The sequence below is a fragment of the Sinocyclocheilus grahami genome, unplaced genomic scaffold (genome assembly GCF_001515645.1).
Source record: "Sinocyclocheilus grahami isolate Dianchi unplaced genomic scaffold, SAMN03320097.WGS_v1.1 scaffold1101.1, whole genome shotgun sequence".
NCBI classification, from domain to species: domain Eukaryota; kingdom Metazoa; phylum Chordata; class Actinopteri; order Cypriniformes; family Cyprinidae; genus Sinocyclocheilus; species Sinocyclocheilus grahami.
The window spans coordinates 317614-333492 of record NW_015506280.1 but is presented as its reverse complement, the minus strand read 5'-3'; the positions used below and the strand labels follow the sequence as shown (position 1 = coordinate 333492).

General features: G+C 37.0%; 1 protein-coding gene and 1 pseudogene across 1 annotated transcript in view; both read right to left on the bottom strand.

Annotated features, from left to right (window-relative positions):
• The window catches only part of LOC107566809 (DENN domain-containing protein 2C-like), an 18759-nt gene extending 7755 nt beyond the window's left edge, over positions 1-11004 (bottom strand). The window contains exons 1-10 of the mRNA XM_016252357.1: positions 10616-11004; positions 6101-7123; positions 4891-4924; positions 3650-3722; positions 3523-3567; positions 3212-3399; positions 2638-2747; positions 2486-2555; positions 2170-2247; positions 1947-2087 (exon numbers count right to left, since the gene is read on the bottom strand). Of these exons, the coding sequence (XP_016107843.1) occupies positions 1947-2087; positions 2170-2247; positions 2486-2555; positions 2638-2747; positions 3212-3399; positions 3523-3567; positions 3650-3722; positions 4891-4924; positions 6101-6963 (1602 nt within the window). The 5' untranslated portion in view covers positions 6964-7123; positions 10616-11004. The remainder of the gene's footprint in view (positions 1-1946; positions 2088-2169; positions 2248-2485; positions 2556-2637; positions 2748-3211; positions 3400-3522; positions 3568-3649; positions 3723-4890; positions 4925-6100; positions 7124-10615) is intronic.
• Positions 11005-11572: 568 nt separating this feature from the next.
• LOC107566808 (AMP deaminase 1-like) overlaps positions 11573-15879 on the bottom strand; it is a 7157-nt pseudogene continuing 2850 nt past the window's right edge.

Sequence of the window (15879 nt, the reverse complement as noted above, 5' to 3'; positions counted from 1 at the left end):
TTCATGAATATTAATCAGGTTGTGTGCGTTTGCTTGAACTGATTCGCTGAAATCAATTCAGGGTCAGAAAGAAAGAGAGAAAGCGATGGCGAGTCGTGTGCCTTCACACTAGAGATTACGTTACGACAAATACACAAACACAGGAGCGCTGCGCATCCATTCAAATGAACTGAAAAATATCACAGCTCGCTTGACGGAGAGTGAAACTCTGAAGCACTCAGTCAGAGTGTTCTGTGAGTGAAAATATATCTGTGCTAATCATATACTCAGCCTCCAACTCACACACTGGCGAGTAAAATCTGAGAATTTATTAGCCATTGGCTAATATTAGACATCATTTAGTCGCCCAGAGTGAAGATTTAGTCACATATGCGAGTGATTTACTCGCAATGTAGAGGGTTGACAGTCTATGAGCACGAAGCGCTTACAATGTGCGCACATTGTAAGTGCTTCGTCCTTCGTGTTAAAAAGTGCAAAGCACAAAGGGAAGAGAAATTGATGCATAGTGTATTATATCTGTGCAACAGTTATTGAGCCTTTCTTTTAACAGTTTAAAATTTCAGTTACTGTGCACGTTAAAAACAATTTATAGTCTTTTCTACGCCCGTGTTTTGTTCTTTCAGACACCTGGTAGCAAGTAACAAAACAACATTAAACTCCGGCAAGAAGATAAAGTCCTTTTTGCAAAATCATAGACATGTATTTACAAATCAAGTATAATGGGATCACAGAATGATCTTGGAGAGAGCTTTACCGAGCTGACTGCTGTAACCGAACGCGACCAAGGTTTAAAGGCTGAACGAATGACTGACAGCCACAGCGGAGAAAAGAGTTTGTATGAACTTTAATGTAAGGAATTAAATATTCATATGTAGCTCACATTAGGCTATCGTATGGCTTCAGAAGTAACACAGAATAATTTGCACAATCGAAAAAAAATATTTAAAAAAAATTAAAAATTATCGGATTTGGATCGGCTCTCTCTGACCGATACCCGATCCGAGAAAAATGGCGCTATCGGAGCCGATACCCGATATGAATATCGGATTGGCGCATCCCTACTCCGCATCACCCTGTAGAGCTATTTTGCAGAGTATCAGCTGGACGTAAACAACATATGCTGTTCTGTGTCAGCTGCGTAACACCGGATTTGTTTCCTACGATGTTGTGATTTGATCTGAACGAAAACAGTGTATCCATGTGACGCAGCTGTTTGCCTTCAGTGGATACTCTCCAAAATAGCTCTACAGGGTGATGCGGAGGAGACGAATTGTTGAATAAAGTCTTTTTTTCTTTTCTTTTGCGCACTAAAAGTATTCTCATAGCTTCGTATAATTGCGGTTGAACCCCTGATGTCACATGGATTATTTTACAGATTTCCTTGCTACGTCTCTGGACTTGGGAACATTTCAGTTGCGTTGCTGTCTATGCAGGGTCAGACAGCTCTCAGATTCCATCAAAAATATCTTAATTTGTGTTCCGAAGATGAACGAAGGTCTTACGGGTTTGAAATGACATGAGGGTGAGTAATTAATGACAGAATTAAAATTTTTGGGTGAACTAACCCTTTAAATTGTTTAATGTTCAAGTGAAAGATTTTCTTTGAAAAAATTATTTGTTGTTATAATTTATGGATTTTCATCTTGTCAGTGGCATGTGTTTCAAGATGATATTGCCACAATCTTGAAAAAAAAACACAGTAATTTCCGATAATTTTTCACTGGTGGTACAACCATTAATTTGTGAAATAAAATAGCTATAAATAATAAAATAAAATACATTTTGAAAAAATAAAAATATAAAACAACAAATAATGTCAAGATTTAAATTAATACTTATAATCATGGGGGAAAATAAATTCAAAACTTCGTAAAAATCTTCCTTTTTTGAGAATAAATCACATGTAGGACTAAACGTTATTTTTCCTTTAAACGATATCTTCTTACCTCATTGCCAGAGCCCGGCAGGAAGCTCTTGACGGTGATGGTGCGTCCAGGAGCAGGGAAGGGAGCTTCCATGACACAGTGCATGAAAGGATGAACCAAGGCAGGGGAAATCTCTCTCCTCCTCTCCACCTCCTCCAAGATCTACCCCCAAACATTGCAGACAGTTACAATTCAGCATCTGTCGAACTGGTTTAGTGCTGATTAAACAGGAAATGTCCCTGACCTTTGAGAAGAGATTGAAGCAGCCCAGTCTGCTGATGATGCAGTGAACTTCAGGCAGTCTCTTCCCCTTCCCACTGGGCTGCAAGATACAGGTCAAAGGTCAAGGTTAGTGCAGATTTACCACTGACAATACACAATATAGTCACATATTATTCACTGAAATATTTTTCAAACCTGCATAATGATCGATGTGAGGTTTGGAATGACATGATGAATAAAAGATTACTTTTGGTTTTGGGCCAAGTATTATTTTAATTGACCAGGTGAGATTATGTTTTTCTGTTGAATTAATGTGACAACCATATTTACAATCTCACCAGGATTTTGCGGCAGTATCCAAATAAGCGACTCCCATCCTCCCCCGTTAGGACAAAAGAAAACGTTTCACTGCGGGCGATAATCAAAGATTATATTAGGAGTGTGAATTATTTAGTCAAGTAACATAAATTGTTTATTATTTGCATGTTACCTGGTGTGGTCCGAGGAGGGACGCCAGTCATAACAGTCAGGAAAACAAAACTTGGGAATCGCCCTTAATCTGTCTTCAGCCTCACGAGACAGACGAGAAGACCTCTCAAACTAAATGCAAAATAAAGACAGAAAAATAATATTTTATATAATCAAATATATAATTTTGACATTTTTCTATATTGTCTTATTATTTATATAATTAAAACTTATTTAAAATTAAAAAGTAAAAAGAAGTTAAATGCAATGTCAACTGTTTTCTATTTTAATATATTTTAAAATGTAATTTATCCCCGTGATGGCAAAGCTAAATTTTCAGCATTATTACTCCAATTCTTCAGTGTTACATGAATAATTAATGTATTGTAAATTAAAATGTAAATAATTGTATTATATTTATATAAAATTATTTCAATTATAATATATGAAAGACATATATAAAAAAAATAAATAAATAAAAATTTGTGGAAAAAAAGAAAATGGTGAAACACACATTCCACAATTCAAATCTCAAATTAAGCTCCGCCCTATATTATTTACGGATTATGTCATTACAATTTATTAGGTCTCTTTACCTTCGTAGGGAACTGTTGTGTGATCTCAGGGATGTATGTGTTTCCAGGGGAAGCTTTTCTAAGCGACACCACTACAAATTGCTGGAAAAGCTGCTGCTCTTGTAGTTGGATCAGGTCCCTCTCTAAAGTGCGGTAACTCGGCCGTCGCTTTAAAGTTGATTGAATGTACACTGTGCGCTGGGAACGATCTATGAGAAAAAAAATGTAAACAGCATTGATGGGTGTATAAAAACTGCTAAACTGGTTTGATATACAAGTTCAACTTGAATAAACAAGAGTTCTCTGTGCAGAGGCCTTAGGGAGACACTGACCTTTAGAGCTCTCCTCAGGATCACTCTCTGTTCCACTCAATTCATCTGCCATAAAACACACGTTTACTGCATGATTAGACTTTTTCTCTCGGTAAACCAGGTAAATATGAAATATGCATCCTCTCACCTCTGGTTGTTGTCGCCCATACTCGTTTCCTTCCTCTTTTGGCTTCAAATATCTCCTGGATCCTGTTTACAAGCTACATGAGAAACACAACAAACAATATTTCATTATAGTTCACTCAAAGCAATATTCCAGGTTGATTACGACTTTAGTTTGTACACTACTGTTCAAATGTTTGGGGGATTTTTTAGATATTTTTATGTTTTTGAAAGAAGTCTCTTATGCTCATCAAGGCTGTATATATTTTTATCAGTAACAGCAGTAATATTGTGAAATATTTTTACAATTTAAAATAACTATTTTCTATTTTCATGTCTTAAAATGTAATTTATTCATGTGATGCAAAGCTGAATTCTCAGCATCATTACTCCAGTCTTCAGTGTCACATGATCCTTCAGAAATCATTCTAATATGCTGATTTGCTGCTAAATAAACATTTCATGTCATTATAATGTTGAAAACAGTTGTTCTACTTAATAGTTTTGTGGAAAACGAGATTCATTTTTATTTCAGTATTCTTTACAAAATGCAATTACAATGGAAGCCCCACAAATAAATGTTTCAAATACGAAACAAATCCAAACAATTTACAAAATACCAACCATGAGACTAAATGTGTAATAATGAACAGTGACATGCATCTACATGTGTATGTCTGGCCAGAGCAAACGTGACATGCTAATTATGATTCATAGTTATGGAGACCACAGAGGTCTGCCCACAGTGAGAGCAGTGAGACAGCAACTATTGTGGCATTTGGCCATGATGAGCGGAAACAGCGCGGTGGTGCTTTCCCCCGATAAAAACATAATGCTCACAATGTGTGTGGACAGTAAAGGCCTTTTTATGCACCGCTCAAAGCATGCATCATGCGCTGCTTTGACCTCCACATGAGTTTCAAATAGTGTCATGGAAGAGTGCTTTTATGAGGTTGCTAGGTACCAGAATGCAATACACTAAACAATACAAACATGTACTTGAGCTTAGAAATGAAAAAGTCATGCCTTTAATTCATCGCAGATAGAAAAAAAAGACTTAAATGTGGGTTTATGAATCTTTACTGTCTTGAGATGCTCTTGGTGAATTGAAATGGGTTCAAGAAATGATTATATATAACAACATGATTATATTATAAAGTCTCATTTTAGGCACAAAAATGTGGACAATGGACTGTGATTCTGCCAAAGAACAGCTGACATCACAGCTGGGGATGAGGCCAGACAGCTAAACTATCACCCACTCACAGATAAACTCTCCAAGCTGTCTTCTGACGCAAAGCTGTCCAACAAATAAATGTATGAAATAGATGAGTACGACAAGGAGATTTGTACATTTACTTAAGAAACTGTGAGTGGTGTTTATACAAGTTCACCCCAAAAAAATCTGTCGTCATTTTCTCAACCTCGTTTCATTCCAAACCTGTATGAATTGCTTCCTTCTTTGGAACACAAAAGAAGATTTTTTATTTATTTTTTTTTTTGCCCATGCCAAGCCAGTGAGGTCCAATTTTCTTCAAAATATCGTATTTTGCATTCCGCAGAAAAACAGAGACATGAAGGTGAGAAAAGTATGACAAACTGTCACTTTAAGGCTCTATGATATTCTGGCTCGGGTCCTTCAGTCTATGGGATTTTTTCAATCTTATCACTTTGAAAAGTAATAGCACATCTCTCCTCAACAATCCGCTATCAATCAAGGTAAGGCATGTCGATATGAGAACGTTACAGGCCAACACCTATTGTTCTGAGGATATTTCATTTGTGACCAGGTTTAACAGGTTTTAAAAGCCAGCTAAACGCTATTTATAAAGGGTTATCAACCTGTTTTTTTGTACAATATAATTATATAAAGAAGTTGTTCGATCACATTATATTGCACGTTTTTGGAATCTGCGGTTTTATTAACCCAATTATTTAATGACACATTTGATGGCATGACATTACTAGAGATGCAGCAAAATGAAAATACGACACACTGTGTCGAAGATCAAAAGTCAAATAATATTATTTTAAATTAGAAATTGAAAACAGAACTGAAAGAGTGGACAAGTACAATGGTGGAAATGGCATCATATGAATCTAAAAACGATGTTAAAGACTTCAACAATGAAAGATCAGAAATAATTGATTCATCTGTATTTTCTTTTTGTCTCCATTCCTCCTCTAAAAATTTGTAGTCCATATGACTGTTTTGTTGTGTACATGCCTGCTGCTACCAACATTAAAAACCTCAATGAAAGAAAGAATTTGTTTATAATAAGTAAACAAATTCTAAATATTGGGATATTTTGTATATAAGTGATTATCTAAATATATTTAAGGCAGCATCTGACAAGATCTAGAGTTTAAAGTACTTACAACTGTTGGACGCTGTACTAAAACCTCCCTCTTTTCCTTTTCTTAAATTTGGGATTAACTGTGTAATGTGATCTGCACTGAAGGGAAAAGTATTCACCTGTTCTTTCTGTTTCTGGAAAACCCGTTGATAGTGTTGACTGGACTAGGAGGAGGTGGACAGCTGGGTGGCTTTAATATGATGTCATGCTTCCGGACTTGATTTGATTTGCTGACTGACGGAGTCTGGTCCTCCAACTGGATCCACTGGCCGGGCGGACTGCTCGCACCCTTGTACTGGAATGTGCGCTGTGGTTTAGGTGGAGGAGAAGAAGGTCCAATTTCACCAAGACACTTAGTCACCATTGAGGAATCCTTCCCCCACAAAGATTCATCTGCCTCCAGTCGTTTCCAGAAACCCCTGGAGGTGTAAAAGTTCCCCGGAGGCAATGATGCCTCTGGATCATCTACACATTGAGGTAGAGATGTAATTTTGTCATCTGTGAAATTGTTTGTCTTGATATTATTGCTTTTAATATTCAGTTTAGCCACTTGGACTTGGGTTACAGTGCTTAAAGGCTTAGTCACAGAAGTTTTATTCGAATGAGTTAGATTTCTTAGGAAATCAGATTGGGTTTCTCCTGTAACCGGTCTAATAGTCATCTGGTTTTCCCTGAAATCTAAACCCAGACTTTTGGCTTTTGATACAGTTGCTTTGTTATAACCTCCATCATTGCCGTCAAGTCCATTTCCAAGGAGGTCCCCTGAAAGCCTACGAGATGCAAGAGTCCGCTGGGGCTTAATATTCCCACTTTGGATGTCCTCCTGCTGGCTGAGACCCTCCCATTGGGAGATTTTCTGTTTAATATTGACGGCAAGTTCTCGTGTGATCGGCCACGCTGCCGTCGTCACCGTCTTCCCTCCTGGTCCTCCTGCGACGACATTCGCCCCTCTTTCTACATGGTCCACTCCAAGGGCCAGCATGACGACCAGGCTGCCGTCACACTGCAGGATTGTGTGCCATTCCAACAGCGATCAAGGAAGAAACCCTTCCTTCGTGGTGCAAAGAAGTTAATAAAGTTCACAGAAGAACCCTTTTCCTGTAGGATTCAGTTCCTCTGCCATTCTTCCTTCACTTTGGAATCTGCAAAGGAAAAAAAAGACTCAACAAGTGGGTTCAACTTTGTGCTGCAGAATATATATCGAAACAAAATCAACATCACAATATAGCTTTTTGCAATTTATTTAGATAAATACATGCTTTACTGGTTTCAAGCACAGCATTTATAAACATGTACTTCGAAACAGTGTTTCAGTGTCTACTCAAGCCGTTCTGAGCTCAATGGTTTACTGTTTTGTGATGGTTTACTGTTTACCAAAGAAATTAAAGGGGTCCTATTATGCTCTTTAACAAAGTCTTGATTTTGTTTTGGGGGTGTACTAGAACAGGCTCTCATACTAGGCTTTTCGAAAAACACATTATTTTTCACATATTTGACATCATTACAACACCTCTCTCCCCAGTCTGGCATGAATGGCTCGAATAGTTCCTGTATCAAATGAAGGCCCGCCTTCTGAAATACCAAATGTGCTGTGATTGGTTAGCTGGGCCAGTGTGTGTTGTGATTGGCAGCACTTGGCGCCTGGTCGGGAAATGTCATGCCCCTTACCATAGCCACCTGCAAGCTTCAGTGTAAATATTGCGTCAAAATCAAATCAATTTGAGCACGATTTAAACCCGGATGATTGTAACCACTCCAAGTTCGTCTGCCTTGGGAAAGCTAGCGTGTCTCCGACATAGTGATAATAACACTCGTTGCCTTCTCTAGTGCAGCTCAACCAGGTCTAGTCCCATTCGTCGATCTTTGTGATATCACAAATCCCGGAAATATGCGTTGTAGTCCAAACGAGTCGTTCGTTGTAGTTTGCAGATCTTTTTTATGCTCAAACAGCAACATCACAGTCTAACTAAAGTTGAAAAAGTGAAAAAGCATAATAGGACCCCTTAAAGACATAAATATTAGTATTGTGATTTTACAGTATTTTTGTTTTTATTCCTTGATTTTATTATTTTACGGTATTTATTTTACAGTATTATTTAGTTTACTATTTTTATTTAATGATATCACATAATATCATTATATAAAGATAAAATTTTTTTTAAATAAATTAGCAAAAATTGCGTTATTAATAACATTATAAATCAATAATACAATAAAAATCATTATTATTGCAATTATGAAAATTTATAGTTATACTGAATTGTTAAAAAACAGTGGGGATGTGGCCTATTAAGACTCAACTTTCAAAGACTCCTTTCTTTTTCAAAGATTCAAAGATTTTTTTAAACTGAAATGGTTACTGAAAGAGGTTTGCAGGGGTGTCCAAACTCGGTCCTGGAGGGCCGGTGTCCTGCAGAGTTTAGCTCCAACTTGCCTCAACGCACCTGGCTGGAAGTTTCTAGTATGCCTAGTAAGCGCTTGATTTGCTGGTACAGGTGTGTTTGATTGGGGTTGGAGCTAAACTCTGCAGGACACCGGCCCTCCACCGGATCAGCAGAATGTCCATAACGATGGTTTTACAAATTTAATCTGGTGCAGTATTTCCAAGCTTGTTTTTTGGTGACTCAGATGTCTGGCATGAAATTGAACGCAGCAAAGTTCTCAGGCATACAACGGTGCAGATGGTCTGTGTAGGTTTGGATGGGCCACACCAGCGGTTAATTACAACTTCTGAGAGTCTGCGGTAAGCCGCCTAACTCCAATCATCCTGACTTAAACTTCTTGCCTCAACGCACCTGGCTGGAAGTTTCTAGTATGCCTAGTAAGCGCTTGATTTGCTGGTACAGGTGTGTTTGATTGGGGTTGGAGCTAAACTCTGCAGGACACCGGCCCTCCAGGAGCACGATTGGACACCCCTGGGTTAGAGGTTAGTTTTTTTTTTTAAATGAAAAAAAATTTGATGAACACCCAAATTTTTCTAGTTTTTCCCAAATCTTGCAGTCCTAAAAGGATTTCACACTCAAAAAACATCTTCAGAGTAAACTTTTTTCAGCATTTGTTTTCTATGCAAATGCACTCCCCAACAAAATTACCCTACTAACTGTAGCATGTTTCGTTTTTTCCTAAATATTGCCTTTCAAATACTCTGGTGAAAATTTCTGTATTTTTTCATATTGTAATACATATACATCACACACATTAAAAATGCAATGTCAGTTTTTTGCAATATCATGCAACCCACTTTCAACTGACAAACACATTTTGCACACACAAAAGGTGATGGTCCCTGTATGCTGCATAAATGCAGGAAACCAAAGATCGTCACTGTCAAGGTCAGCAGCGAAACCAAAAATAAAAACCCTAACAAAAAGGAGACAGACAACCACAGGAACATGGGAGAAGACAAAGCATTGTGGGGCCTCCATTCCCAGGAACCCCCACCACCCCCACTCCCACCCTCTCCAGCTGGGCCTGTCCCAAGCACTGCCGTGCATTAACACACTTGAGCATAATGTAATTCAATTTCACTCCTCTCCAAAAGCTTCTTTCAGCCGCAGCATGAAAAGGACGGGCATTCCAAGTATTTCCACATCCATGTGCGCATAATAGAAGGGCCTTCATTGTGGCACAAGAACGAGCGGTCAGCACATCAATGAGGAAAATATACAAGATTTCATGCATGTTAATAAACGCTGGTATCTATGCAACAAGTTGACAACAAAAAGAGGCCACTTGAAATTCCTCTTTCCTGCATCTACTGTAGACGGGACGGATCTGTCAGCTCTAATACAAGCCCTCATCTGCGGCCAAAGTGTTTTGGACACGTTGCACATTACGCTGAGAGTGAAGACCTGCTGGAATTTCTTGGCACTGGGACTGAACGACATAATTCGGTAAATATGACCACATTTGATCGGCCGGACCCGAAAATGATGCCTCTGTTCTGGATGACCTACATCTAACGTACGCACTGGAATCTCTCCGCGATTCGAGCCAGATCCCATCCCCCTTGATCATCACATCTACTGACCCACTTGTGTCTAAGAGTGTGAGCAGGAAGGCCTAGCCTGTGTTTCCTGATTCACAGGAAGGCAGGATCAGCAGAATGTCCATAACGATGGTTTTACAAATTTAATCTGGTGCAGTATTTCCAAGCTTGTTTTTTGGTGACTCAGATGTCTGGCATGAAATTGAACGCAGCAAAGTTCTCAGGCATACAATGGTGCAGATGGTCTGTGTAGGTTTGGATGGGCCACACCAGCGGTTAATTACAACTTCTGAGAGTCTGCGGTAAGCCGCCTAACTCCAATCATCCTGACTTAAACTTCCCGAATGCATGCGAGGAGGAAGTTCTCATGACGTTAACCCACAACCTGAGAGGCGGTATAAATCCTTTCTCTCTTTTCTCCAAGCCACCTGCTTCAAGGTATGCCACCAAAGCTCTGCGTTTGGGGTTTGGTTATCAAAAGAGTCATCAGCAACCGCAAAAATATAAAATAAATACATTATAAAATGATATTAAATTAGATAACATTACATAAATAAATAAATGAAGAAATAAATAAAACCAGCGAACCAGAGCTCTATCATGTCAGCCAGTTCAGATCTTTTGTTATGAAGAAATATCAACTTACTTAGGCAAACTTGTCCGCTGTTTCACAATACATATGTCCGACTCCGCTGAAATAAAAGTTTTCATAAGAGTTCATTTAGAGTAAATACTGAGTCTGTAACTCTGTTGTGAACCCGAAGTCTTCATATCTCACGGCTGTTTAGTTAGCCAGTCGGCTAAAAACTTCCTCGGGGAAAAAAAAACCTTGTATCCATTCACTTTCACAGCGAGTAACTGACGGGTTTCAAAGTAACAAATAACTCCCGGCAACTGGCAACAATGTAACTCCTGGTGTTGTTTATATTCCCGACAGAAACTGCTATCGGCGTTCCTTGAGGAGTGGATGTGCTCGGCTAGTCCTCCTCCTGTGCTGTCAGTTCCCCATCTGAGCTTCGGTTCCTCTCGAGTGGATGAATCAGCTCACGAGCTGCTGCTGCAATAAAAGTGTCTCTTCATAAAATGACCATATGTGTTCCAAGGAACTGATTGGATAGAAAACATAACTTGAAACCGAAATACTACTTTATTGTCTTGATTTTATTGTTTTAACTCTTTAGTGACATGAGGCAAATATATGCTAAAACTACTTTGTATTGAAATACATTGGCAATATTTTATGGGGAGCAGTTTAGTCCATAAAGTGCTCTTTAATATTAATAGGTTATAAGTGTACAATGTAATTTTTTGTATATTTCGTGTGTGTGTGTGTGTTATTTCGGTTTAGACACACGTTAAAAATGTTTGTATTGTAAGCACATGTGTGATTTTACATAATAATAGCCTATGCATGCATATATATATATATATATATGTGTGTGTGTACCCATACGTACCCATGTCATGCATCACACTACATTTTGCTCAAAGAAAAAAAAAAAGTTAAAGTTATGGAAATGATGGCAAGTTAGGAGCAAATGATGGCAGCATTTTCAACTTTGTGTTAAAAATAAGATTTAAAAAATCAGAACACTGTATATTTTAAATATAGATATTGTTTATTGAGTCAGCTGTAACAGGCTTTTTCCAAAGCACGACCACAAAAAACATAATACAATAAAGGCACAGAGGAGATGTAAACTTAGTTAACTGTAAACCTGACCTAAAGGTCAGACATAAGACAAACTGCACAAGCCAATCATGAATCGGACACCTGTGTACAAGAAGACTCAGTATTAAGTTCTGGAGTGTCAATTCTCACTAAGATTTAAGCTGTGTCTCATGGACGTTATCTCATGGGCTTCATATTCATGATAATGCAGAAATGTCATTGGAAGTGACAATTTAAGGAGAGTGTAGAACAATCCACTTTGTGTATGTGCATGTTTGTTTAGTCAGCAATCACGCCCTCTCTAATGAGGTTCAGCTCATAGCACAGGGTCTCGTAGCGGTAGGCCATACGAATCTGAGCCATGTTGGTTTTGCGGATGCCATTGCCTTCAGGACCGTCCTTCAGGTAGTTGGAAAATAAACCAAGGAAATAAATCTTTTCCTGTTTGTGTGAGAAAAAAGCATTATATTGCGGTATCAAGTCAAGTCACCTTAATTGCTATAACAATTTATACAATACAGTTTGTGTCAAAGCAGCTTCACAGAGACGGGAAAATAGCAGAATCAATTATGGAAACCCAACTAAAGCAGCTAAGGCAATAGTGCCATTTAGATCAAGTCAGGTTAGATTAATAACAGTGTGAAGTTTGAGAGTTCAATTCAGCTGTAAACAGTTGTTCAAAAGGCAGTAATGTTGTTATTCAGTTCGTATCAGTTCAGTGTTGATTCAATTTAATCAGTATAATACTAGTGTTGATGTTGAAAGATGCGACTGGAAAGCAGCTCTACAGAAGATGATAATACTGAAAGTACCAGCACTCAGCTTAATTCAGTTCAGTGTGATTATTGAGACTGAAAGTTATAGATTATTAGACATTAAAATTTCAACAAAAACATCGAATAACCCTTTTTAGATGTGTAACTCTCTTTTGGAATTAAACATTTGGAATGATTAATTATTAGGTATGGAATCATCATGTTCTTGCTTTGAAGTGTAAAAAGCCCCCAATAATATGTTAGTTAAATGTTGTTATTGTTAACAATGTAATTTGAAATAAAACTGAAATACAATAAAAAAAATGAATATTTAATGAAATTATGAAATGAATTTTTTTTTAATAAAAATCAGAAATGTTGCCTTGGCAACTAATTGAAATAAAATATGTTTAAGTTGACGTAGTAAACTGACCAAAACTAAAACTGATATAAATAAATTAAAAGCTAAATATAAATAAATAAAGGCAAAAGAACAAAATTACTGAAACTAAAATTAAAATGAAAACTGAAAATATAAAAATAAAGGCTCATTCAAAATGTTAATAAATAAATAAATAAATAATACTTAGAATAACATGGATTACATATATATATATATATATATATATATATATATATATATATATATAGCAATTTTTAATCCCTGTTATTTTAGTATTATTTATTTTCATTCAAATGAGCTTTAAAGTAAAATTCAAATGAAAATATAAAAAACCTAACACACACACCTATATATATATATATATATACACATACATACTGCATATATATCATGACACAGGGTTACACTTGAAGTTGTGTAATGTAATTTAATCATTTTAGCACCAGTAGCAACACCAAATGGAATTGCTAAAATAATTATATTATTTATTATTTCAAAAACATTAGACATTATCTGTATTTATTTAAAAAAAACTTAAACATTTGCTATATTATAACAGAATATACCTTCTGTCTAGATCAGTAAAATCAACATACGGAAAAAATAGTGATGTGTTCGGTCAGGTGACCTCACCTCAGCAGACAGGCCGCTCTGGAGAACACTGTTTCTGGCAATCTCACACATGTCACAGGTGCTGAGCTTAAACACCTGGGCTGCAATGGCATACTCCTCCATAAGGGGCTCCTGTTGATGCAGGATTCAGATAAACGCACGGGTATGAAATGAAAGGAAGAGAGGGTAAAGCAGCATCTAATTTGCACATATGAAAAGGGTTGAAGCCGCACCTTAGTATAGTGGAACTGCATGGGGTCGTCGGTAGACAGGGAGATCACCAGTCCCTTATTATGGAAGTCCAGCAGAGGGTTCTTGTTGTACTCTAGGAACAGACTGTTGTTGCTGAGTGAGGACATGGCAATGGGGACCTGAGCCAGGTAATACAGACACTGCAGGACAGGGCTCTGTGGAATGTGAAGAGACAGTGAATGTTGTGTTTCCTGTGTATATTTTGAAGGCAGAAAGAGTGTATGGGGGTAAGGTGAGGTGGTAAGATGAACCATGCCTCTAATGGTCAGGGTAAATGGTGTATTACCTTCTTGAGGTTGAGACCGTGAGAGATGTTGTCTGCAGTCATGAAACAGGCCAGCAGATGAGTCACAGCTCCAGCTTCCCCACAGTGAGGTCTGAACTGGAATGTGTTCATTCCTCTCTCCCTGGATACCACAAACACACAGCACATAATAAATGGCATCTTAGTGCATCTTTTCTCATATAATAACCTCTTATGGACTGGTTTTAATAATTTATATGCTTATGTACACAGTGTTACATGCTAAATGTACACGACACAAAATGTTACTTTTAGAATTTTTCTGAAGTAAATGTGAATGGTGCATTCTTGTGCAAAACTCACTGCACGGGAATTTAGTGCTAGTTGGTTGCTTACTGGTCTATGTCATAACAGCCCACACCCAAATCTCTAGTAATATTCTGGACTCTATACACACTATTGTTTAATAGTTTGGGGTCAGTATCTTTTTATCAATACCTTTATTGAACAAGGATGCATTAAATTGATAAAACATGACAGTAAAGACATTCATAATGTTAGATTTTTATTCCAATCAAAATTCCAATATTGTTTTATATTCCAATCAGCATATTAGAATGATTTCTGAAGGATCATGTGACACTGAAGACTGGAGTAATGATGCTGAAAATTCAGCTTTGCATCACAGGAATAAATTACATTTTAATATATATTAATATAGAAAACAGTTATTTTAAATTGTAATAATACTTCACAATATTACTGTTTTTAATGTATTTTTGTTCCAATAAATGCATCTCTGGTGGGTCTTCCAAAAACATTAACAAATGTAAAAAAAACAAAAACGCAAATTATTTTTGTCCAAAATAATTATTCTCTGCTAAAATTGTGGACTCCAATTGCTTAGAAAAGTAACAGGACACTTCTCCCTGCAAGCTGTGCAATTAGTGGTATTATTCATGTCAATATGTCAAACCGTAATTGTTGCATAAAGTCTTTTTTTTTTTTCCTTTGTGCACTAAAAGTATTCTCGTAGCTTTGTATAATTGTGGTTCAACCCCTGATGTCACATGGATTATTTTACAGATCTCCTTGCTACATGTCTGGACTTGGGAACATTTCAGTTGCATTGCTGTCTATGCAGGGTCAGACAGCTCTCAGATTCCATAAATAATATCTTAATTTGTGTTCCGAATATGAACGAAGGTCTTACGGGTTTGAAACGACATGAGGGGGAGTAATTAATGACAGAATTTTCATTTTTGGGTGAACTAACCCTTTAAATGATTGGCTGTAAAGATAGTAGCAAGCACAACAATTATCCAGCCTACAAAGCCGCTTGCCTTTTTTGTGTGTTATTGAGATACTCACTTGCGCAGCTGGTTGAGTCCGGCAATGTTTGCATACATGTAGTAAATCCAGTAAGAGTATCATGGGTTCTTCACGATGTCCCATTCCTCAGGTTTGGGGCTCTTTGTGGAGAACATGTGACCGCTGTGTTTGGACTCATCATCCACACTGTCAAAGCCAGTCACCTGTAGAGAGACAAAACGCAGAGATGAAGGGGTTAACAGGCTATAACTGTTTTCTTAAAATAACTGTTTTCTAATTTAATTTATTTTAAAATGTAATTTATTCCTGTGATGCAAAGCTGAATTTTCAGCATCATTACTCCAGTCTTCAGTGTCACATGATCCTTCAGAAATCATTCTAATATGCTGATTTGTTGCTCAGGAAACATTTCTTATTATTATTATCATCAATGCTGAAAACCAGTTGTGCTGCTTAATATATTTTTGTAAACTATGATACATTTTTTTTCCAGGATTCTTTGATGAATAGAATGAATAGCATTTGTAAAATTATAAATATCTTTACTATCACTTTTTTATCAATTTCATGTTGAATAAAGTATTAATTTATCTAAATAAAAAATTATATAAATAAATATATATATATATATATTACTGAC